At 40.1% G+C, this 25000-nt stretch overlaps 1 protein-coding gene across 5 annotated transcripts in view; it reads right to left on the bottom strand.

Annotated features, from left to right (window-relative positions):
* Positions 1–6208: 6208 nt before the first annotated feature.
* The window catches only part of ntrk2a (neurotrophic tyrosine kinase, receptor, type 2a), a 104377-nt gene continuing 85585 nt past the window's right edge, over positions 6209–25000 (bottom strand). For all 5 annotated transcript variants that reach the window (XM_088994170.1, XM_088994171.1, XM_088994172.1 and 2 more), the window contains 2 exons: positions 17291–17449; positions 6209–12433 (listed from right to left, as the gene is read on the bottom strand). In XM_088994170.1, the coding sequence (XP_088850296.1) occupies positions 12248–12433; positions 17291–17449 (345 nt within the window). In that variant the 3' untranslated portion in view covers positions 6209–12247. The remainder of the gene's footprint in view (positions 12434–17290; positions 17450–25000) is intronic.

The raw sequence follows: 25000 nt of genomic DNA, 5'->3' as shown, positions 1-25000 counted from the left end.
AGAGGCGTCGGTTGTCCTTTAAGTAGGGTAGTCCAGAACTCCAATTGCTGGGCCACTTTGTCCAGCTCCCCGTGAGGGGTTCAGGAGCCGTTGGAAAATATCAAGCTGTCAACTGAAAGTCAACTTTTCTGACCCTTATTCCATAATTTCCTTCGCCCTCGTTGGATTACGGCATCAGGGCAAGATAAAAAAGTGTCTTCTTTTCCAATGTTGGAAAGGATATTTCCCTGCGTGGGTTTACTCCGGGTCCTCCAGTTTCCTCCCACATTCCAAAAACATGTATCCCAGGCTGATTGAACACTCCAAATTGACCCGAGGTGTGAGTGTGTGCACAAATTGTTGTTCATCTCTGTGTGCCCTGCAATTGAGGATAAAGAGGTCTGGAAAATGGAAGGGACAGCAAGTTTCAAAGGAATTTGACTCATTTTTGTCCTAATTGAGGTCATAACACATTAGTCATGTTCATTTAAATATATATGTATACATGTTTTCACTTCCGGGCAAAAAGAAGCATGTCTATTTTCGACACACCGACAATATGAGATTTGCTCCATTAAAAGAAGAGCACTGGGGTGGAAATTTTGAAAATGAAAGTGCATCGAACACATCACTTTCAAAAGCAAATTCAAACCTGAACTTTCACTTAGAATTCCAAAATAATTCAAAACAAAAGCTCATCACATTTTTTTCCACACATTTAGCACAACCGTCGAAGCACTTCATAAAAATGGGAAAATGGTCCCTGAGAGCAAAAAAGGTTCCCTGTCAGTAGTTTAACAACGCAGAAGCTTCATCCATCGGCTGCGCAGGAAGCATTGAAGCTCAAATGTAATCTTAAGCACGACCTTTGTGGTATTTGCGCTCTGTTAAATAACGCTGTCATGTAAAGGTTGTGAAAGACGAGGTGATTAAGAGATATGGATCAAGACACAGGGAAGCATCAACGGCTGTCTCTGAGGTAAACTTCAATCTGTTACCATTATGTGGTGCTGCGCGGGCCAGGGTTGTAATTGTTTTCAGATTTGTCATTGTCATTTGTTTTGAATTCATTTTCATGTTCACTTAAATGTAATTAGCTTTTTAAAATGTGCACTTTTTTTGTGGGGGTGGAGCGTTGCTTTGTTTTGAAAAACCCGTCATGCTTTCATTCACTTGAATGGACAGCTCCTCACAAAAGTTTATTTATTTATTTATTTATTATGTGTTTTTCTTTTATGTATTTACTTATTTATTTAATTGTTTGTTTGTGAGTTTATATGTTTGTGCATTTATGTATTTATTTATCTATCCTTTATTTATCTATTCTTTATTCAACTTATTTATTTATTTGTGTACTTATTTATTTGTTTATGTGTTTGTACGGTTATTTATTGACCAATTATTTATATATTTACTTTTTTATTTATTTATCCTTTTTATGTGTTTGTGCGGTTATTTATTTATCATTTTATTCATTGATGTATTTACTTTTTATTTATTTGTTTATGTGCTTATGTGTTTGAATATTGGATTGGATTGGATTTGCCTTTATTAGTCTCACAGTGGAGAAATTTACATTTCACAGCAGCAAAGTGATGGAAGGAATGAAAGTAGAAAAACAAAATACATGAGCTGCTGGAAAGGCAGCCACTCTCGGGGCGCCGTCTTGAAGTCAAAAGAACAAAAAAAAACTAAATAAGAAATAATATGACAGCATAGAGACAGTATGACAAAACAAAGACACAGAGAGACATTCATTCTTCAGGACTTGCTGTACCCTCTTGTTGTATGTATTCATGCGTTTGTGCATTTATTTATTCATGTTTATGTATGTATGTATGTATGTATGTATGTATGTATGTATGTATGTATGTATGTATGTATGTATGTGTGTGTGTGTGTGTGTGTGTGTGTGTGTGTGTGTGTGTGTGTGTGTGTGTGTGTGTGTGTGTATGTATGTATGTATGTATGTATGTATGTGTGTGTGTGTGTGTGTGTGTGTGTGTATGTATGTATGTATGTATGTATGTGTGTGTGTGTGTGTGTGTGTGTGTGTGTGTGTGTGTGTGTGTGCGTGTGTGTACGTATGTATGTATGTATGTATGTATGTATGTATGTATTTATTTAGTTATTTATTTGTTTGTTTGTTTGTCTGTTTGTTTATTGATAAGTTTATTTATTTATTGCCACAGCAGCAGAGGGACTGTAATGGTCCAAGGGTTGCTATAAATATTTTCTATGGTGACAAAAATGGTCACTGAGCTGTATGGGCAATATAAGCTGAACTTCTACAGCCTAAACGGAGCCAAGCAGTTCGTAGTGCAAACCAATCTAGTTTTATATCATACCATAGTGTATCATATTCCAGATACATGTCCAAAAAACTTTAATAAAGCAGTGTAGCCACCATATCAATACTCCTTGAGGAGGTCATTTGTCATAAAGTGGTGATCAGTGACAACAAATCAATTCTACGCCCCCAGGTCCCACTGCCCTCCACTACCATTCGCACAGACACACACTCGGTTAAGGCTGTCCTCATGAGAATTTAGTAGCAATTTGAACAGACGCCAATACGCACACAATGTGCTCATTTACAATTAAAACTAAAATTGCACGCTTGGTGAACCATTAACAATGCATTGGGAAAGAGTCACCAATGACTGACACACACACACACACACACACACACACACACACACACACACACACACACACACACACACACACACACACACACACACACACACACACACACACACACACATATATATATATATATATATATATATATATTAACCATGTCTGTGTAAGCTCTCAGTTATCTGTACTTCTTTGAAGGTGTCGGATGTTTCGCAAGAGGCTTCGTCAGCGAACTACAATTTTGCTGGTAGCCCTGGCTCTATATACATATCCCGACTGTCCAGAGGTGGCGGTGCCAGACCTCTGCAATCATAGGTCCCTGCTCTCAGGTTGGGGGGAGCAGAGGACCATATCCTGAGGCTACACTGATTACTTCTATTGTCCTGACTGATTATGGTCTGCCACTGGGCGAATTGCCCCATTTGCTCTAGTATCACCTCCTCAGCATAACTACGCCTATGTGGTAATGATCTCAGAAGTGTGTTGTAAGCACGATCCCAGGTGTAAGCACGATCCAAATTAAACCTCACACCACCATGCCGATTTAGTGTAGGGTTTTTCCATTTCATGAAAATAGCTTCTTTTATTCCCCTTTCAAACCACCTATTTTCTTTCGCTAAGATTTGAACTTCATTGTCGTCAAATGAGAAGTTGCTAGCATTTAGGTGCATCTGTACTGCAGATTAAGGCCCACTGGTATTATTCCTGCGATGTTAATAAAGTCTTTTTTTTTGAGAATTTGTTTAGTCTCCCCAATGTACTGCTCTTTACAATCTTTAGACAAGGCACCTAAAAGACTACAATATTTATCAAATGATGACCATGCGCCTTACATATGGAAACAGTTTTTAAATATGTCATTCCTCACTCATAAACCTGCCAAGAGATCTAGAAAGATTTCTGACTAAAATGAGCTCATGTGGCTCATTTGGTGTCTTCATGTGATTTGATGAGATTGAAAAATGACATGGCAACGCAGTGTCGGACACAGTGAGCAACTCTTTGTTTCTTTCAGCAGAGTATCTACATTTATACACTTGTTTTGTTCATTCCTTGCCACTTGGATTTTCCCTTTTACAAAAAAAAAAGAAAAGAAAACAAGAAAAAGAAGCACATTTAGAGACGCACATGTACAATATAGGCAGCATAGAAAGTGGAAAGGAGTCTATGGTACAGTAGGTCACTTAAAGAAAAGAGAAAGTCCAAAGTCGTTGATTGTCATTCTTTCAATTGTAATCTCTGTTATTCTGGAGTCAAAAGTAACTCCACTGTCCCACATGTCAATCACGAGGAAACAATTTGACTGTTCAAAACGAATCAAACCATCATGTCACTCAGAAAAGCAAAGACCTGCATCAAGTCTGGACAATTCACAAAAGCGAAACAGAAGGTAAAGAAAATCCTGGGGCAGCACGCGTTCATCTGGGGGAAGCGGGCTACTTCCTGGTTCACGACAGGAATGTTCTTGTTCCAAAGTGACAGGGAAACAGTTTTAACATGTTTTTAGCAGGAGCTGGGGGGTAAACTTTGCAAAAAGACAAAATCATTCCTAAATAAAAGTGAGAACTTTGGAGTCTTCGTGGATGGAAAATGATGTTCATTTGGGGGTAGCGGGCTACTTCCTTGTTCAGGACAGGAACTGGCTATTTCGACTTTCAGGCTGACAGGGAAACAGTTCTAACGTGTTTTTCGCAGGGGCTGGTGGGGTTGGGAACAGGGTTGGGGGGAAACCTAGCAAGAAGACAAAATAATTCCGAAACAAAAGTAAAAACTTGGGAGGCTACTTTGTTTTTGTGGATGGAAAATGATTGGACAGAACCATTTTTAATTTTGGGGTGGAGCAACCATACGTTTTGATACTAAGGAGGGGGAAACAACTTATCACATTAAAAATAATATTTTTTTCATATTTTTTTATTATTATTTTGATGTTACCAAAAGACGTTCTTGGTACAGTAAATGGAAACAATGTAAGAAATTCTTAGGAGGCTACTTTGTTTTTGTGTATGGAAAATGATTGGACTGAACCATTTTTAATATTGGGGTAGGACAGCCATACATTTTTGATACTAAGGAGGGTGAAACAAGTTGTTACATTAAAAAAAACAAATATATATATATAAATATTTTTCATATATTTTTATTAATATTTTGTTGGTTACCAAAAGAAGTTGTTGGTACAGTAAATGGAAAGAATGTAAGAAATTAAGAATTTGGACTGAGAGCACTGTCGACTGTGAGTCAACAAAATGACACATAAAAAAAGAAAATAAATTATTTTTTTACAGGTATAAGTACAAAAATCTTGCTTATCAAAGGACAAAAAAAATCGACACACTGCCGCTAGATTTTACACTTTTATACTTGGCTTGAGTATCAAAGCAGTGCCCACCAATTTGAATTTTCTTTTTGTGGAAAGCTGTAGGAGATTTGTTTTTTTTCTTTTAAACCCAATCATGCACTCTGCCTTCTGCACTATTGCCCAGCATGGTTGTGTGATCATGCTGTGGAAAACCGTGGAGTGTCTTTAACACTCGAGTGACCACCTTGAAAAGCATTGAATGTCTTTATCAGTACTTACGGCTGCAAAAGGCAACCGTGGAAAACAAAAACAGTACACAGTATACATATATCAGTGGGTCTTCGATCGATCAGCCATCGATCGGCTGATTTTTTGTGGAATATGCATTATATATGTTGATCAATAACTTTCATTGCTGATGGCCCGGAGCCCATACTTTGCAGTTAGCCAATTGGAAATAATGTCCTGTTTTTTGTTTTTACATTGTGCAAGTAAAGGAATGGACATTTGGAAAGATTTTGTTTTTCCGATTTGATTAATCGATGATGCAAATAAATAAGTGACCATTTCTCCCATTAAAATAATCATCCTCAAAAGTGACAAATGTGAAGGATCAGTGTTGGCCAATCTTACTAATGGACGAATATTAAGCAGATTCTTTACTTACAGACAGTATAGGTGTTCAAATAGCTGACGTGTTTCGGCGACTACTTCCGCCTTCGTCAGAGTGTCACGGATGTTGTTGTGACGCGCCATTTTCAGCTGGTGTTGCTATGAGGGCGTGACCTACCTGTCAGATCTGACAGGCAAGTCACGCCCCCCGCTGTCCGTCCGTCCCTCCAGGATGCTGCTCCAGGTTGGTTGCTGACAGGTAGGTCACGCCCTCATAGCAACACCAGCTGAAAATGGCGCGTCACAACAACATCCATGACACTCTGACGAAGGCGGAAGTAGTCGCCGAAACATGTCAACTATTTGAACACCTACAATGTCTGTAAGTAAAGAATCTGCTTAATATTAGATATCAAGTAGACAGGATGAACTTAGTACAACGATTACTAATGGACGGTATCGGCATATACTTCAGAGGATAGATTACCAAATGATCAATCCAAATCAACCCAGTGAAACAATTCCAGTCAAGTACAAAAACACCAATACCATCAAGTGCCATTGTCATTACATAAAGTGAGTCCGCTTATTCCACATTATTATTTTTTTAATCAACACTATTATTATTATTATTTTTATGAATATTACATGAAGGTTTCCGGACACCAAATGTTTGAGGTTATGATTTGATGCTTTTATTTTTTGTATGATAACATAATGAAAGAAAATCTCCTCTCATGCATGGTATATTTACAGCGTGACTCTCCTTGTAGCATGCAAGCGACTGTGTATGTAGGTAAACGTCTGTGTGTGGAGCTTTCTTTTTTAATTTGGGTTATTTTATTAGTTAGTTAGTTAGTGAATATTTAAATTAAAAAAAAGAAGAAAGCATTAAAATGTTCATTTTACAACCAATTCAAATTGTAAATTCATTATTTAATGAGATCAATGACACCTCCCCCATTCCCCCCACTATCGCAAATCACTGCCTGTCTCATTACTCCTATCTTGTTCTGTCGACCTGATATTTTTGATCGCACTAGGTGGTGTGAACCCCCTCCCCCAACATGGTCATCAGCCAATCACAATCTGGCCCACCCATCCTATGGGACTTTATTTGAGACCGCTTCGAACATTTCCATCATTAATTGGATCTACAAAATAAGACTCGGCAGCAAACGCAATCATCAGTTCAACGCCATTTATCCTGAACAGGGACATGTACCAAAATAACATCAGCGACGAGTCCGAAATCCTGACTGTGTAATGCATGGGTGTCAAATTATTTTGTTACCTTGGGCCACATTGTAGTTAAGGTTTCCTCTTAGGGGCCGGTATGAATTTGGGGAAGCCATTACAATGTTTACCGTAATTTCCGGACTATAAGACGCGACTTTTGTCACAAGCTTTCAACCCTGCGGTTTATGCTACGATGCGGCCAATGTATGCATTTATGCATTGTAACGGCTGCCATGGGGCGCTCGAGCACTAAATGTAAGAGTGAGACACGGTGATTATATGCGAGGAGGAAGACGCAAGTTAATGTTACTACGATAACTACAAGTGTGAAACGTGCATTTAAAGTGGCCCTCCGAGTTGAATGGGAGGTTTGGATAACCAGTGGCGAGGTTTGGATAACCAGTGGCGAGAAATCGTTTACCAAAACTGGCCGTATGCGAATAGCAACTTTTGCTAACGTATTTCTTCCGTGTCTCAGTGACTTAGTATGTTTTTGTACCCAAATCTGTTAGCGAGTGCTAAAGTGTTGCCGCCTCGTCTCACTTGTACCGGCATGTTTTTTGTGTTACTACCGTAATGCATGTTGTGTTGCTGCCGCGTAGAAAAGTTAAGGTATATTATTAAAACTTTGAAAACATTTTCCGTGTCCCGTCTTTCCCTATAAACATGCGGTTTATAGTCGGGTGTGGTTTATGTATGTACAAAATGTTTTGTCCTTTAAAAATGTCCTGAGTGAAATTTATAATCAGGTGCGCTCGGAAGTCCGGAAATTACGGTAATCTCCCCACATATTATATACAAAGCATACAACAGATTTTAAATCTGAAGTCAAGAACAGTGACTGCTATTATGGTTTACACAGGACAATTTGAAATTTTGGTTCGGACTTCATCAAGCATCATCGGATTTCACAAGTTTGATTTGCTTTCGCGGACCGAATAAAATGATGTGGCAGGCCCAATTTGGTCCCCGGGCCTTGGCTTTGACACCTGTGATGGAAAACCTAGTTTACTGTGTATCAAACTCCCCTGTACCCTTGCAAAACAGTTCAAACATAAAACAACTCAAAAAGACAGAAAAAAACAAAACAAATTATACATTCGTGGTCCATTCCTGGTGTGTAGTGACAGTGTTGCAAAATGATGGATGCTCACTCTCATGGACTCCTCGAGGACACGCACTATCCTGCGGCGACACCCCACCTTGACTCGTCTACTCCACCGTCACGCCTGCAACCTTTTCCTCCCTACCCCTCGACTCCTTTCACCCATTGCCACACTACGTCTCCTCATTCCTCTCTGTCCTCCCCTGCTCCCTTTTTTTCATCCTCTGCCATAAAACAATAAGTCTTGAATGTCTGCGAGGAGGCCCGCGCTAATGGACCCCATTAGGCCCCCCGTAATGAAATATACATTACACCATTACAGAGGACTGCAGCGCTCAAATAATAAAACATGCACAATTCAATTTCCTCCTCGGACCGTCGTGTCTTTCAGCGAGTGTGTGTGTGTGTGTGTGTGTGTGTGTGTGTGTGTGTGTGTGTGTGTGTGTGTGTGTGTGTGTGTGCGCACGTGCGTTTATGTGTGTGTGGGTGTAAAGATGGAGCGACAGCGGGAGAAGGTAAACAGTTTGTGTAACACACACATACACTCACAGTTTTGAAGCATGTCTGAGTGCTAAGAGGCCTGAGCATTTAATATGAGTTAACCAGAAGAACCGCACCTGCCACGTATCTAACAGCGTCTGGAAAAGGTTTGCTAAGCTTTGTTAGACAGTAAAACATAAACCGAACAAAACTTATTTAAAATGAAATGTAAATGGTAATCGTGGTCGAAATGAACAATTCTTTGTTGCTGTATGGGCTGCAATGCAGATGGTAAATCTACATGAACAAGCAAGAACTGGGGTACATTTTGAAGTTTGTCCTACCACCCTAAATAAATAAATAAATAAATAAATAAATAAATTAATTCAGATGTAAGGGGAAGGGAGTGAAGTTCCGCCTTTTAGCACCTTTTCACATCATTGACAGCACAGGGTTATGAGCATATCACCAGTTAAGACACTGGTGTCAAAGCAAAGGGCCTAGGGCCAAAACTGGCCCAGTTCATCATGTTATTCGGCCCTCGAAAGCAAATCAAACTGTCCAAAATTTCAAATTGACCAATGTAAACCACAATAACAGTCATTATTTTTTACTTCAAATTTGACAACTAGTTATACATTAACTCATTCACTGCCATTCTCAAATTTATTTGGGGATTGAAAATATGACACATACCGGCCATTACCGAATTAGTTTGGTTTAGTTTTTTTCTTGCTTAGGTGCCGATAAAGCTCTGGCCAGACCTTTGGCGATGTTTTTTCTCTTCCACAAGGGGCAGCATTTCCCCTTTTTTTCCATGTTAGCGCTTTGTTAAAGCACTATGTAAACCAATATGTATGTATTGCATTGTATTTTGGACAGCTGCCGTTATTTCAAGTCCATATAACTCCAGATTCATATAATTTGACTCTTTTTTTCTGATGAAAGAAGAGAGACTAAGGTTTCTAACGCTGTATCGTATGTTTATGTAGTCAACCTCAATATTCTGTGGGTCCTGGAATTCGAGTGACAATGACAAAAACCCTGGCACTGGAATGGGCACATTTTTTGCACACGGCCTGGCAGTGAATGAGTTAATTAATTTATTGTGCGCTCTATATGTAATATGTGGAGGGAATGAAACATTCTAATGGCTTCCCTAAATTCAATAATGGACCCCTAGAGGAAACCGTAACTTCAATGTGACCCGCAGCAAAAAATGAGTTACATATTTGAGTGAAGATGTTTAGCTTTTAGTCTCAGGTTCCACCTTATTTTTTGCCACTTTAAAAAAATATTTAATTGTTAAGAGGCTAAACTAATGAGGAGCACAATGGAACTACATCTCTTCCCTATAATAACGCATGATTGTATATTAGGAACATTTCCTCTCAGGTTTCGTATGAACAAGTCCATTGACAATGACCCCTTGGAAACTAATAGCCATAAATGGGGGGTGGGCAGCCATGTCAATCAATCGAACCCTGACACGGCAAAATTGAAGCATCTGTTAGTTTTTAAAGTATAGGTTCACGGTGGGGTTTGGGGGGGTGGGGTGTCATCATGTTACACCTTATAAAAAAAGGTCTTACGACATCATGTTGTGCAGCAAGACCAGTCACGCTTTTAAAAGATAAACAATTGGGGATGGCCTACTAAATCCATCTATTTAGTTCAAAAATAACAATAGGAGTAATGCGTTACGTTTTGTCTTGTAAAGTCAAAAAATCGCTATGTATTAGTGGTATTTGCAATTCGACACGTTGACGTGCTTCTACTTCATCAAGAAGAGTCCGAATGTTCTTATTCTGTCTGTTCAGCCTTTCCAAATAATGATTCAAAGTAGAATTTTTGCATGTAACTCTCCTTTTGTTTCTTCAGGAATGTGTGACTTCGGTTATAAGTTAAAAAGAATACAAATAAATAAGTAGTCAAAAAAAATTACAAAATACAAAAATGAAAACAACAACAGTTAAATACGGAATATAATAAATACAATACAAACATTGGATTTAATTTAATAAATGAGAGTTTCTTGTCGATTTCCATGCTTATCTCTAATAATTACACAGATAAATATGTTTTAAATCTGAGATACAAGTAGACTTTTTTATATATTTTGGGTTGATGCCAAATCTGCCCTTCTTTTTTATCTAGCACATCAGATTTTAATAATAACACTAATGGTATTTATTATTATTATTATTATTATTATTATTATGGTCATTGCATCATCATATAATTGGTTGTATTATATTAATATTAATAATAACAACACTAACAACAAATATGAACTATACTGTGCAATACAAAAAAAAACCATAATGGTTAGTATGGATTGCAAACTAGAAGGATTGTTTTTGTTTCTACGAAGTCATATTTGTAAATGACAGTGTTGTGATAATAGTATTTGCCCCTTTCTGATTTCTGTGCTCTTTGCATATTTATCAGACACACACACACACACACAAATATTTCAGTTCATCAAAACAATTTTATTATCACGCAGACACAACCCAAGGATATACAAAATGCAGTAATCAGGAAGGAGCCAAATACTTGATCTCAGAGCTTAGATGTGCTACAAAAAAATGAACTCATTCACTGCCAGACATGTGCAAAACGGTGTCTAATCCAGTGCCAGGGTTTTTGTCATTTTCAATCAAATAGCAGGACCCATAGAATATTGAGTTTTAGGACTACATAAACATTCAATGCAGCGTAAGAAACCTTCGACTCTCTTCTTTCATCAGAAACAAATATGTAATTCCCAAGTTATATGGGTCTGGAGTTATATGAGCTTGAAATGGGGGAAGCATGGGGGTACAAAAGGCATATGATGTCCCCTCGTGGGATGGAGAAACATTGCCAGAGGTCTGACCAGCGCTTTATCGGCAGCCGCCGCAAGAAAAAACAAAACCTGAACAATTCCCATTTGTTCGGGAATGACGCTGCTCGTCATGCTTTTCAATTCCCGAATAAATTCACAAATGGCAGTGAATGAATAAAACACATTTTTGAACTCAAAAATAATGTTCAGGCAGTCATTTGGCTTCCATGATTACAATTTACTGTTGCTCAATGTTATTTCTTTCAGTGAGTCTTCTTGGGAAAGCGTTTAGATACGCATTCACTTTAGTGGCGTGAGTTTGAGTTACTTTCGGGTTGAGTGAACACTGCCGCGTGTGGCTGCCGCTGCTCACCCGGAAAAACAAAAATTTCTTATCCCGTGACTGTGAAGTGTACTGGAGAGTTTTGAAAGGTGCTTAGCAACAAAATGTATTATTATTAATATTAGATACTTTTGTGTATGGAAGGGGCAAAAAATGAAGTACTTAAATCATAAATAAAATGTATAAAAATTATATACAATAAAAAAAGAACATTTTTATATATTAATGCCATTCAATAAATAAATGATAAATTACTTGGCCAATATTCAGCCCCACAAATTTGTTGGAATTTACCATCCTTCATCAACCTTTCTTGGGGGCAACAATGAACTAGGAAATTGTGTTAGTCAATGAGTGTGTATATGCGTGTGTATGTGTGTGTGTAGGAGAAGCTAATTAATGGTGAGGAAGCGGGAAACATTGTCATTCGAGCTCCATATCGCAGGAATCCAAATCCTCCCCCCAAAAATCAGCAACCTTTCATCCAATTTCATATTTACATGGAAAAGCTCCAAGGAGGATTCCCTGTTGAAATAAGTCACTCTGTTCAGACCAGCAAAGCGTTCCATAAGGATCTTTTCCCATTTTTTTGCAGGAGAGATGAAAAGGGGAATAGGGGGGAGTTGGTGTTTGGGGGATCCTTTTTTTTTTGGATTGCCTTTAAAAGTTGTTTTCACATCCTGTACAGCGACAACTTGCATCTTTCCTCCGCCTTCATCCCAGTATATCCAAATAGACGGGCGAGGCTTTGGCCAGGTTGAGGAGCAGGCTGTGGATCTCCTTAATGTTGAGTCTCATGTGGGGCTCTCTTTGCCAGCAGCCCAGCATAAGGTTGTAGACCTCTTTGGGGCAGGACCTGGGGCGCTGAAGCACCCTGCCTTGGGTGATGCACTCGATCACCTAGAGAAGTTGGGTGCGGGTGTGGAGTGGACAAATATGGGAGATGAACACTCGCTGAAGGTGATTGGAGCATGCGTTTCACCTCGCGGCACAGGATTGGCATAAAAAAAAAAAGGCGGCATCCATGAATTATTAACCCGCGTGATGAAGTCGGATGCAATGGGAACTGACAAGCACACGGATCCGACGTCACTTCTTGGCGCCTGTAGCAGAATCAAAAATCTTCAAAGATGCTTTGAAATCAGACACTCCAATCAGTACGGCTACGCTTTCTAATTCAAGAGATGGATGAAAAAAATTCCATTTGGCACATATTGTTAAATGAATGCTGCGATTCACTGACAGTTTTAATCAAAAAAGAGCATTTTGGGGGGGGGGGGTCGTTGCAATGTCAGCAATTTTGTTTTAGATCGCTTAAAGATTTTGCAAGTGTGCCTTTTAAGCCTTTATACGACGTGCATCCAAAATGGAATGCAGGCAAGTTGAAAAGATTAATGATGAAAACAACGGATGACGTCAGTTGAGCATTTTGCCAGTGAAACAAATGTTACGTTAACAAAATTTCATCTGTGCAGATCGCTTTCAGGTCAGGAATTGAACGGATGGACGCAAACGAGGAGGTGGAGGTTGAAAGGTTAAACATGGTTGTAACCAGAGTGACTTAGAGAGGCAGGAGAATAATGAGAGAGGTCAGAAATGTTCAAGGCCAGGTGAAAGGGCTCGAGATGACAGCCTTTCCCTCGAAACTGGGTCAGGGCCCAATTTGTGCGTTGTATTAAATATTTAAAAGACCCTCAACATACGGTCATAAATTCGGCATGTGAGCTTTTTGGAAGTCACCTTCAAATGCCCTTTCAAAGTCAAATGATTACCAAAAGAAAATCTAACGAATCCAAAATGGCAATGGTGAATCTACAAAATGACAGTTACGACATTTACAGTAAATTGCATTTTTTTCAACCAAATAAGTGAATGGAGAGAGTGATAAAACAAGAAAGACAGAAGCCTGTATGAGTTCATCAGGCTATACACACCCAATATTAGCGTAAACGCGTCTTTGTAAGTTGGCCAATGAGTATGTTAAGCGCTTAGTTAAAGCTTCAGCTGGCATTAAAGGGCTATATAAATCAATATGTATTGTATTGTTCAAAATTGTATGAAAGTATGATTCTTCAGTTTGAATTGAATCAATGAGTGTGCATGTACAACCAAGATTAAAAATAAAAAAAGTTCAATACAAAAATAAAAAAAACTAGTACAGTCAAGTCTCGTTATATCGATATTCAAGGGAGTCCGAAAAAATATCGATATAACCGGGACTATCGATATATCCGACTCTGTTTGCATGTAATTTTCTCCGTGCGTGCATAGAAATAGCATCGATATAACCGGGACTATCGATATATCCGATATCGATATAACGAGACTTTACTGTACTTGCCAAGTAAACCAATGAACTAATTGTCATATAAAATGAGTCGGGGAATTGCAAAAAAACACGACATTTTAACCCTTTCAGGGATAGTGAAAAGCTTGCTGCGTTCTCAGGTTATGGGCTGCATAAATTAAGCAGTGGTTGGCCGTCGGGACCTGCAAGGCCTTCTCTGCTGGCCTAAAAATATCTGAATCACAGACTAATGTGAATATTTTCTCCATGAATTATAATTCCAAACTGTCTTTCAGCTTCCTTTCATTGCTTTTCCATTGTGCTGCTTCCAGGTGTGTGTTTTCATATTTAAGCATTCAACCAATCACATTTCAGCCATCATTTTTTTTTACCAGGGTCAGAAATCTGCCTGGACGCCTTCACAATCACTTCTGCAGGCTCTGCAGCATAAAAATCAATGACGATGAATGTGTTGCTTTAACCAATCAGATTTCGAGTTGGCAATTCAAGGCCTGATGGAAGGCACTGGAAACGTCAGAGTTCTCGCAAACTATGATTGGCTAGTCACATGATTGGAAAACCACGAGCCAATCATAGTATCACAAGCCGCGAGTGATAAGAGCATACTGGCCAGAGCTTGCATCACTGTATCTTAGCAGGCTCCTTCTTCTTTCTTCTTCTTTTCCTTTCGGCTTTTCCCTTCAGGGGTCGCAACAGCGAATCAATGTCCTCCATCTATCCCGGTTTTGTGCATCCTCTTCTCTCACACCAGCTACCTTCATGTCCTCTTTGACCACATCCATAAACCTCCTCTTCGGTCTTCCTTTCGGCCTCCTGCCTGGCAGTTCAAGGCTCAGCATCCTTCTCCCAATATCACTCTTGCACTTGGATCCCTCTCATTCACACACATATATTCCGTCTTGCTGCGACTGATCTTCATTCCTCTCCTTTCCAGGGCATATCTCCACATCTCTAGTTTCTCCGCCACCTGTTCCCCGTTCTCGCTACAGATCACAATGTCATCTGCAAACATCATGGTCCAAGGAGATTCTAACATCGTCTGTCAGCCTGTCCATCACCATAGCAAACAAGAAGGGGCTCAGAGCTGACCCCTGGTGGAGTCCCACCTCCACCTTGAATTCCTCTGTCACACTGACAGCAGACCTCACAACTGTCTTACAGTCATGATACATGTCCTGCACCGCTCTGACTTTTCCGTCACTCCAGACTTCCTCATGCAATACCACAGCTCTTCTCTGGGCACCCTGTTGTACGCTTTCTCCAGATCTACAAAGACACAATGCAATTTCTTCTGACCTTCTCTGTACTTCTCTATCCGCATTCTTGAAGCAAACATTGCATCTGTCGTACTCTTTTTTGGCATGAAACCATACTGCTGCTCACAAATGTTCACTTCTGCTCTTATTCTAGCTTCAACTACTCTTTCCCAGAGTTTCATTGTGTGGCTCATCAACTTTATTCCTCTGTAGTGAGTACAACTCTGCACATCTCCTTTGTTCTTAAAAATGGGCACGAGTACACTTCGTCTCCATTCTTCAGGCATCTGTTCACCATCTAAGATCTTGTTGAATAACCCAGTCAGGAACACCACCGCCACCTCTCCAAGACACTTCCATACCTCAATTGGTAAATCATCAGGCCCGAGTGCCTTTCCCCCCTTCATCCTCTTCAGCGCCCTCCTCACTTCATCCTTGCTAATGTTTGCTACGTCTTGGTCCACAACAGTCACGTCTTCTACTCTTTGTTCCTTCTCATTTTCCTCATTCATCAATTCTTCAAAGTACTCCTTTCATCTTGCCATCACACTACTGGCACCTGTTAATACATTGCCATCTCTATCCTTAATCACCCGAACCTGCTGCAAGTCCTTACCATCTTTGTCTCTCTGTCTCGCCAGCCTGTAAAGATCAGTCTCGCCTTCCTTGCTGTCCAGCCGAGCATACAAGTCATCATAGGCCTCTTGTTTGGCCTTTGCCACCTTTATTTTTACCGTGCACTGCATCTCCTTGTACTGCTCGTCCGTCCTCTCAGTGTCCCACTTCTTCTTTGCTAACCTCTTTCTCTGTATACACTCCTGCACCTCCCCATTCCACCACCAAGTCTCCTTATCTACCTTTCTTCCACTCGATACACCAAGTACTTTCCGACCTGTGTCTCTGATTATGTTCGTAAGGCTGCATAAGCAAATTTTTGTGTTGATTTAATAGCGGTTTTGTCAATCCACAATGGCTGAAGGAGGAGAAGAAATGGAGTTGGTTGCAGATTTACCGTTATAGCCATTTTCAAGACAGACTTTTCAAGAATAGAGCGACATTATTCAGAACGGTTGGACTGCTTCGAGGCTAGCAAAATAGCAAAAAATAAGTGTGCAGTTTTATGAGGTTATGATGAATCCGCAAGTTAGTCGTCAAAATTTGAACAGTTTAATGTCAATATTTCTTAAGGTTCTTCAAGTCACAATTTATTTCTTTGCTATCGGCACCCTCTAGTGGATGTGTAGTAAATCACAACACACTTACAGCTGTGAAGTGATTCAGACTTAGCACAACTGAAGGCCTCGCGATGAAATCCACAGGCCGCCACTGGAATTGAGCAATATTCGAGCATGACACATTTTTCCAGCCAGAAAAAAAAGACCTCTTCACCACATTAAATTGTATCCCAAAAACTAGCTGGGAATTCTACACAAATAGTGTCATGACATCTAAATTGGATTACCATCAAAACCGTCAGTGAAGTCTGTTTGAGCGAAGAATACAAAAGCCCTATTCTTCTGTTCAAAGTGGGCCATTTCTTATCAAATTTAGCATGTGTGCATTTGTACAAACTTCCAAATATGTAACAATAATTGAGTCCGAAATGACACAGAGCAGTCCAAGTGGACAATTTTCCAAACAATTGGAAATTGGACCAAAACTCAAGTTAATCAGTAAATTCAAACACAAAATGAGTCAACCATTGTGGTAAAATAAATACGCTATATTTAAGTACACATTTGCCAGTGCTGGCAAAACCATTTCAACAGCCGATTATTTCAAATTGTCCCAAAACAGCTTGAAATGAGAGTATTTTAGAGCTAAATTAGCATGTGAGCACTTCCCTCAAGAAGCCGTCATGCCTTTTTTAATTTAAAAAATGCTATTATCTTATACAACTCGGATCACAATTGATAGAAAATTCCACAGAAGATTTTACGTGTGAGAAACCAAACTATTCACAGAAAAATTAACATAATTGCACCGCACAGTCATGCATTTAATTCACATCATTAAAGCTAGCGGGCTTCCGTTTGGGATTATGATTTTCAGAATATCCTTCAGCTTCTTCAATCAACCATCAAAATACGTCTGCAGTGGAATAATTACAATTTGTAATTTTTTGGTGGTATTTCCTATTCAAGTCTGTGGCGCAGTTATAATGAGATAGGAGTTAGAAACGGTGCGCTGTACCTCGTTATTGGAGAGCTGGTACCAGGGTTGTTTGCCATAGGTGAAGATCTCCCAGAGGACCACACCCAGACTCCAGACATCACTCTCCGTGGTGAACTTCCTGTACATGATGCTCTCAGGCGGCATCCAGCGGATTGGCAACATGGTGTGACCTCCCACCTAAGGGCGAGCACACACACACAAAGAGTGCTGATGAGACGTGGAAGGCATTCAAATTTGCACAGGCATCAATTTAAATGTGAATCCATCAAATTGGATGAGTGTATTTTCAACAAGGCTGCAAAATGTTTCACTCCTCCAAAGTGCTTATTGACAATTTTAAGGAAGTGGAATTAAATGGGTTTGAGAATTATTGCTAAACCTTGCACCCTATCCAAATCAAACTCGCCTACATTCCTGTCAGGCTCAGGATGAGAATGCAAAAATGTTCTCATGAATATTGTCCACGCCCGCAACGGATCTCCAAATCCCAACAATAGCTAATAACAACTACAGAAAAATGCACAAAATAACTACGACAAATTGAAGTGTTCTTTTATATTTTTGTAACAAATTGTACAGGTGAAAAGCCTAGGTGTCATTCTTGACAGCACACTATCTTTCCACTCCCATAACTAACCTGGTTTGCGTACTTCCACCTACGCAATATCAATCGTCTTCGCCCGTCTCTCACTCCTCACACCACTGCTATCCTCGTTCATAGTCTTGTAACCTCCCGGATTGACTATTGCAATTCACTTCTCTTCGGTGTCCCTCAGAAACCTCTCCACAAACTTCAATTCGTCCAGAATTTTTCAGCCCGGATCATCACTAGAACTTCATCCTTTCACCACATCACCCCCGTCCTCCAAGAGCTCCTGCAGGAGCTCCTGGTCAAATATAGAATCAACGTTAAAATTCTTCTTTATTCATTTAAAGCTATCCCTAACCTTGCTCTCCCATACCTATCTGACCTTCTTCAAATTTCTATTCCCTCTCGTTCCCTCAGATCCTCTTTCTCCCTCCGCCTCTGTGTGCCCCCCCACCTGTGTGACAGAGCCTTCAGCTGCTCTGCCCCCAAACTTTGGAACTCACTTCCTCCCAACATTCGTAACATTGATTCTCTTCCCACCTTCAAATCCCATCTCAAAACCCACCCATTTAAAATTGCATTTTCTGTGCAGCTCTGACTCGTTTCTATTTATCATTGTATTTTATTTATTGCATTCTATTTGTGATTGTATTTTCTTTATTATAGTACCTATGCTTGTCTGTGACTGTAAAGTGTCCTTGAGAGCTTTGAAAGGCGCTTAAAATGTAATGTATTATTATTATTATTATTATTATTATTATTATTATTATTATTATTATTCTTTTCCTTTTGGCTTTTCCCCTCAGGGGTCGCCACAGCGAATCAATGTCCTCCATCTATCCCGGTTTTGTGCATCCTCTTCTCTCACACCAGCTACCTTCATGTCCTCTTTGACCACATCCATAAACCTCCTCTTCGGTCTTCCTCTCGGTCTCCTGCCTGGCAGTTCAAGGCTCAGCATCCTTCTCCCAATATAGTCACTCTCTCTCCTCTGGACATGTCCAAACCATCTCAGTCTGGCCTCTCTGACTTTCTCTCCAAAGCCTCTAATATGAGTTGTCCCTCTAATGTACTCATTCCTATTCCTATCCAACCTGGTCACTCCCAAAGAAAACCTCAACATCTTCAGCTCTGCTACCTGCAGCTCTGCTTCCTGTCTTTTCTTCAGTGGCACTGTCTCTAGTCCAAACATCATGGCTTGTCTCACCACCGTTTTATACACTTTTCCTTTCATCCTAGCTGAAACCCTTCTATCACACATCACACCTGACATTTTTCTCCAGCCGCTCCAGCCTGCCTGGACACGCTTCTTCAGCTCTTTTCCACACTCTCCATTGCTCCATTGCTCCATTGCCATTATTATTATTACAAAAGCAAAATCTTATGCTTGACCCTTTCGTGCCCCCTATAACCTGATAACCCGATGAACTGTCCACAGTAACAACCGCTGTACCCCGAAAGGGTAAAACTGGATAAATTTTGAGCAACATAAGCACAGGTTAGCAGGTTTATCCGATACCTCCACATTCTTGGTATTCTCTTTCATGTCCTCATAAAAGCAAATTCAATAGCCAAATAACCAATTTAAATTGTTTAGCGATGTCAGATTTACAACTAGTTAGCTAGCTCTATTTGGTGCCCTAACTATTCTGTGAAATACAATCGTTGAGGCGATTGTGCTTCTGTTGCGCCTTTGTTCAGCAAAAAAGTCCGTGCTGTTAGGCAGTCTGCGGCTGGATGGATGCATGGCTTGTGGAGCCCGCGATGAGAAGAAAGGAGTGTCAGCGTAAAGCGCCGATACGGATGTGGAACTGTCGCGGCTTGGAATTGAAGCGGATTTACATGGGACAGGAGATGTGAGACAGTCTCTTTTCGTGGATGCTACAGCTTCGTGTTCGCTTCAACATTTAGCTTGTAGCAGACGTGCACATTTCACCATGATGTCTGTGATCCACTGGTGAAAAGGACACTTTGGTCTTCTCCTCTTTCATCTAGAACTGCTTCATGCAACAAAGAGGGTGCAGAAAGTGTTTAAGATTGAATGACTGACAGTGTCTTTTGTGTTGTGTCACATTTGTTATTTTTTTACTTCAAGATGGCGCCGCGAGACTGACTGCCTTTACAGCAGGTCCTGTATTTTGTTTTTCGACTTCTTCCTTTTCTTTCCTCTTACTTTCATCACTTTGCTGCTGTGAAATTTAAATTTATCCACTGCGAGACTAATAAAGGCTAATCCAATCCAAATTGATTTTCCTGTGCATAGCACACTAAAATGCTAATTTTCACTTAGTTTGGATCAGCCGTGTGTCACCAACATTTATTATCAACGCAATGTGATGAATTTATATGACTGACAATAAAAGTATATTTCAATGAACCGAGCGATCGACGTACGCAGTTGAAAATTGGCCGTTTAAATGTGCCATTAAATATTCAAAGTGTGAGACAGTGTGAGTTTCATTGCAAAACATTTGCCTCAATGGCGGTTTAATTGGGTTGTCTCGGGTTGGCAGTGTAAATAATCAAATTATGATTTATGGTCACAACCAACAGCGGCGTCAGCAAGCAAGCAAGCCGAGAGCAGCAATCAGCAGCTAATCGCAAACTCAGAGGGACTTTTGCTCTTTTCATTAAACTCAAATCACAAATGAGCCTTTGGAGAACATCTTTGCTCCATAAGGGCGACTGTCACACAGTAGCACTTGGCCTTATTAAATTAAGGATGGACGTAATAATTGCTCAAAAGTTTTATCAATAGCACTTGTACTCATCAGGGTCACTGATGGCTTTAGCGCGTTCGCTTAATGGTCTTGATCCTGTGTGGGCTACTACGAAATTGTACGAAAACGTGTTCCCTCATCCCAGGTGGAATTCATTAACAGAGTCCCATTATTAGCATGAAATTGTATCACACTTGAACTAACAACGGCACACAAAAAAAGCCTCCCTGATACATTTTATTTATTTTAGTGAGCGTTATATGACGATGTAGCTTGAATCTTTCCACTTCTTCAACCAGCACCAAAGTGAATTAAATCTCGTCTCATAGCAGGCTTATCCTCCATTGCTCTCCGCGAGCATGAATCTCGCCTGCAGTCCTCGCTCTGTCGCACCCCGCCGATAGGACAGTCCATTTTCTGAGGTTTATGTCCGTTATTAATGGCCTGCGCGCCGCATTTGGCCCGTTTCTGTGCTAGTCAGCGGCTTATTTAACGGCGCCATAAAATGTAGACGGTCACATAGATAGCCATCAGGTTCCGCCTCCATCTCTAGAGCGCTAAGTCTTCACAAGCAAACCTTTCTTTTCCACTTGTCAAGTCTGCTTTTTCCCCCTCATCCTAATGTTGTGCTTTATTATTTTTTATGTTTTACAGTTTGTTGGTTTACTTTTGCTGGCAATCTGCTAGCTAACAGCTGGCTCGCTTGTATGCCATTGTGAAGATAAAATACTGGATCTTTTCTTTATCTTGAGACACCATCGGAAAAAAATGTTCTGTTTCATCGTGGTTCTCTTCTTGCTTTCAAACATCATTTATTCACTTATGTGTCTCAACCTGGTCATACCCATTAGATGTTTTGTTTTATTCATCATGACTGCTCATTTCCACAGAAGATCTGAAATATTTATAACTCAAAGTGCTCAACCACCTCGTTTGATTGTTTGTTACGCCGAGGTTTGGTTTCAATCTTTTGTTTGTTTGTTACCAGCATCACAACAATTGACTAAGCAGATTTCCTGTTAAGCCTAAAGAGGGGTGTGGCCGCTGTCAACTAAAGAAACCATTATACTTTGGTCTTGATCCAGTCCATTTAGTTTTTGAATGCATCATTACAATATCAGGAAAACTCCAATGTAATGGATGACAGTAACACCAGCAAAAGGTACGCTAAATATTGCGCCGTGTGTCGACTACAATCGTTTAGGGATGCTCATTTGGGAGAAAATCCGATTTTACGGAGCATCGTGGGCTTGTGGTTAGCATGTCTGCCTCACAGTCCAGAGACTCTGGTATTGAATCATGTCCCCTCATCACCCCACCCGTTTCCCCCTTCAGCTATCTCGCATTCAAGGCTCAAAATTGCCTATAAATATGAGTGAGTGTGGCTGAATTGATGTTTAGCGATCAGTGCCCAACATTGGCTGAATTTTTGTTTCCCAAGGTGACTCTGCAAAGTACGACAAACATATTGGTTTTGCGTGAAGAAGCGCAAAATTAGCATTATATATTCAACCCATATATGAAAGATTTCATCTCCATATTTAAATTAATCCGAGACACAAAATATTTAATTCTTCTGTTTTTGTGGCAACCAAATCCCCCTCTTCTGTCAGGCCACGACCCTTCTACCAAGTGGTTACTGGCGCTTCCTCCATCTTCTTCTATACATAAATGCAAAACACTAATTACGAATTTGACAACTATTGCAATGTTGTTTACAGATTATGTTGCCTTTTTAAGACCTTAATAGAGTGGATGCGGGGATTAAGTGCCATTTTGAGGATAATAGAGACTTAATTAAGCCTTAATTATGCTAAATCGAATAAAGATCCACAAATGCATTGTATTCGATTTGTGTGTATGCTTGTTTTAAAAATTGGACCATGGACGACAAAAGATTAGACCATATTTAAGGCGCTCTCAGGGTATAAGACGCATCTTTGATGAATGGGTTGTTTCAAAACTGTTGTCATTTACATGATAAGTCATGATAAGGCGCAAAGAATAGAAGTCACAAGAGTAGCTGGGGCATTTAGTCGGTAGAGCTATCCGAGAGGGAATACAATACAATACAATACAATACAATACAATACAATACATTACAATACAATATAATACAATACAGCTGAAGTCTGACTAAAAATCTTTGTTCATCAATCTATGCTAGCAGCATACCGCACAGTAACAGCCACAATTAAAAGCTCTTCCACGGGATGACAGGTCTGTTAGAAGTCCAAGATGGTGTCCGAGTAGGCAGTCGTCGGCAAGTGCACTCACGAGCCTTGCATTTCCTGTTGTTTTTGTGTTTTCTTTTGTCACTTTGAGTTGTTGTGCATCGTATGGAAGGGATACGGATTGTTTTTCAACATTTTTGGCCACGATATTCATCAAGGAGGAGACTATGCTGAGTCTCCTTTTCGGCAGCACAAATATGTCAGCACTTTTTTTGATTTGGGAGGAATGTCAGTGCCATTTGACTCTAATAACTGGACAGTTCTGGTGTGATTGTACTTTTTTGCAGCTGTAATGGGCAGCATTTTCACAGCCCCGCTTTGTTCAGCGGAAAGGTCGGTGCTGTTGGACAGTCTGCGGATGGATGGACGTGTGGCTTGAGAAGCCCGCGATGAGAAGAATGGAGCATCTGCGCAGAGCGCCGATGCGTATGTGGAACTGTCGCAGCTCGGAATTGAAGCGTATTTATATGGGATAGGTTATGTGAGACTCTTGTGTGTCTCTTTTCGTCAATGGATGCTATAGATTTGTGTTTGCTTTCAACATTTAGCTTGTAGTAGATATGCACATTTCACCATGATGTCCCTGATCCACTGGTGAAAAGGAGGCTTTTATCCTCTCCAATTTCATATATAACTGCTTCATACAACAAAGAGGCTGCAGAAAGTGCTTAAGATTGAATGTCTTTGTGTTGTCATATTATTTTATTTTTTTGTATTTGGACTTCAAGATGGCACCACGAGAGTAGCTGCCTTTCCAGTAGCTGCTGTATTTTGTTTTTCTACTTCTTTCCTTTCATCGTTTTGCTGCTGTGAAATGTGAATGTCCAGTGAGAGACTAATAAAGGTGAATCTAATCTAATCTAATCTAATATAATCTAATCATTTCAGTGTGTTTGTGTAATGAATGGAGCCATTGCTTTCAAACTAATATGTGTATCGCTATCATCTCGTGAATTTTGGCTGAGCATTAAACCCCACTATTGCTCTCTCTTTTATGACCGATCAAGCCATATACCTATCTATCTTCTCTGCACTCAATCGTCCATCCGACATTGATCCATCATGACTGTGGTTTCTACCAATCAATCTATACATCCATTATGACTCCTACATTTCTGACATTCCTGTCTCTCCCTTTCTCCTCCCCCTACCTCTTGTCGCCTTCCCGTCTGTCTCTCTCCGACCTCATGAATATGCATCTGTACAGCCAGTCGGCCGCCTAAACGATCCGGGCATGATTCGAGTAAAAAGGGAGGGGTTGAGAACAGCAGTGGAGGAGATTTTTGCCACTCAACGGGGACCACTTGAAAGCTGGAGCATCTATGGCAACGTGGCCAGTTAAAAAAATAAATAAATAACAATTTGGGTGTGGCTTAAGTGATAACATCTATCACTCTTTGATATATCCATACATCCATCCATTTTTTTGTACCGCTTATTTCTCATTATGGTCGCGGGGACTGCTGGAGCCTATCCCAGTTAATTCCAATGTTAATATATTGAGACACTTGAATTTGAGGAGATGAATAATTTTCCTTGCATTGGAAATATTTCTTCTGTTGATGTCATTATTAGTGATGTTGCGATTTTTAATAGAAAATCTCGTCAAATTTTCGGGCACGAGGTGGGGGACACAGAAAGACATACAACAGTCACTCTCACACCTAAGCACAATTTGGAGTGTTCAATCTGCCTGCCATGCATGTTTTTTGAATGTGGGACGAAACCGGAGGACCCGGAGAAAACCCACGCAGGCCCGGGGAGAACATGCAAACTCCACACACAGGAACCTTAATTAGCCAGTGTTTCCATGGAAACCAAAACTAGTTTAGTTTAGAGCCTGTGTGAATGTGTGTATGTGTGGATTTTTTTCAGGAGATGGAAATATGTTGCTTTCCTGATGCATTCCATTAATATAATGGGATTACCCTTCCAGATAAAAAAATATATACAAATCTTACATAACAGCCATCTGATGATTAAATATTACAATTTTAATGAGTGTAAATCCCCCAATTAAAAACTACACACACAATTAATTATCACACGGTAGCTAGAACACCAAACAAAATGAAATTAATCTCCGTAAGCTTCGTAAAATGTTTGCTTAACACATGTTTAAGTGTATCATCCTGGTGTTTATGTCTCATGGGTCTGACAGCTGTGTGCGCTCTGCTTAGGGAGG

Source organism: Hippocampus bargibanti, linkage group LG04 (assembly GCF_051943395.1).
Source record: "Hippocampus bargibanti isolate YZ-2025 linkage group LG04, ASM5194339v1, whole genome shotgun sequence".
NCBI lineage: Eukaryota > Metazoa > Chordata > Actinopteri > Syngnathiformes > Syngnathidae > Hippocampus > Hippocampus bargibanti.
This window is presented reverse-complemented; position numbering and strand designations above follow the sequence as displayed.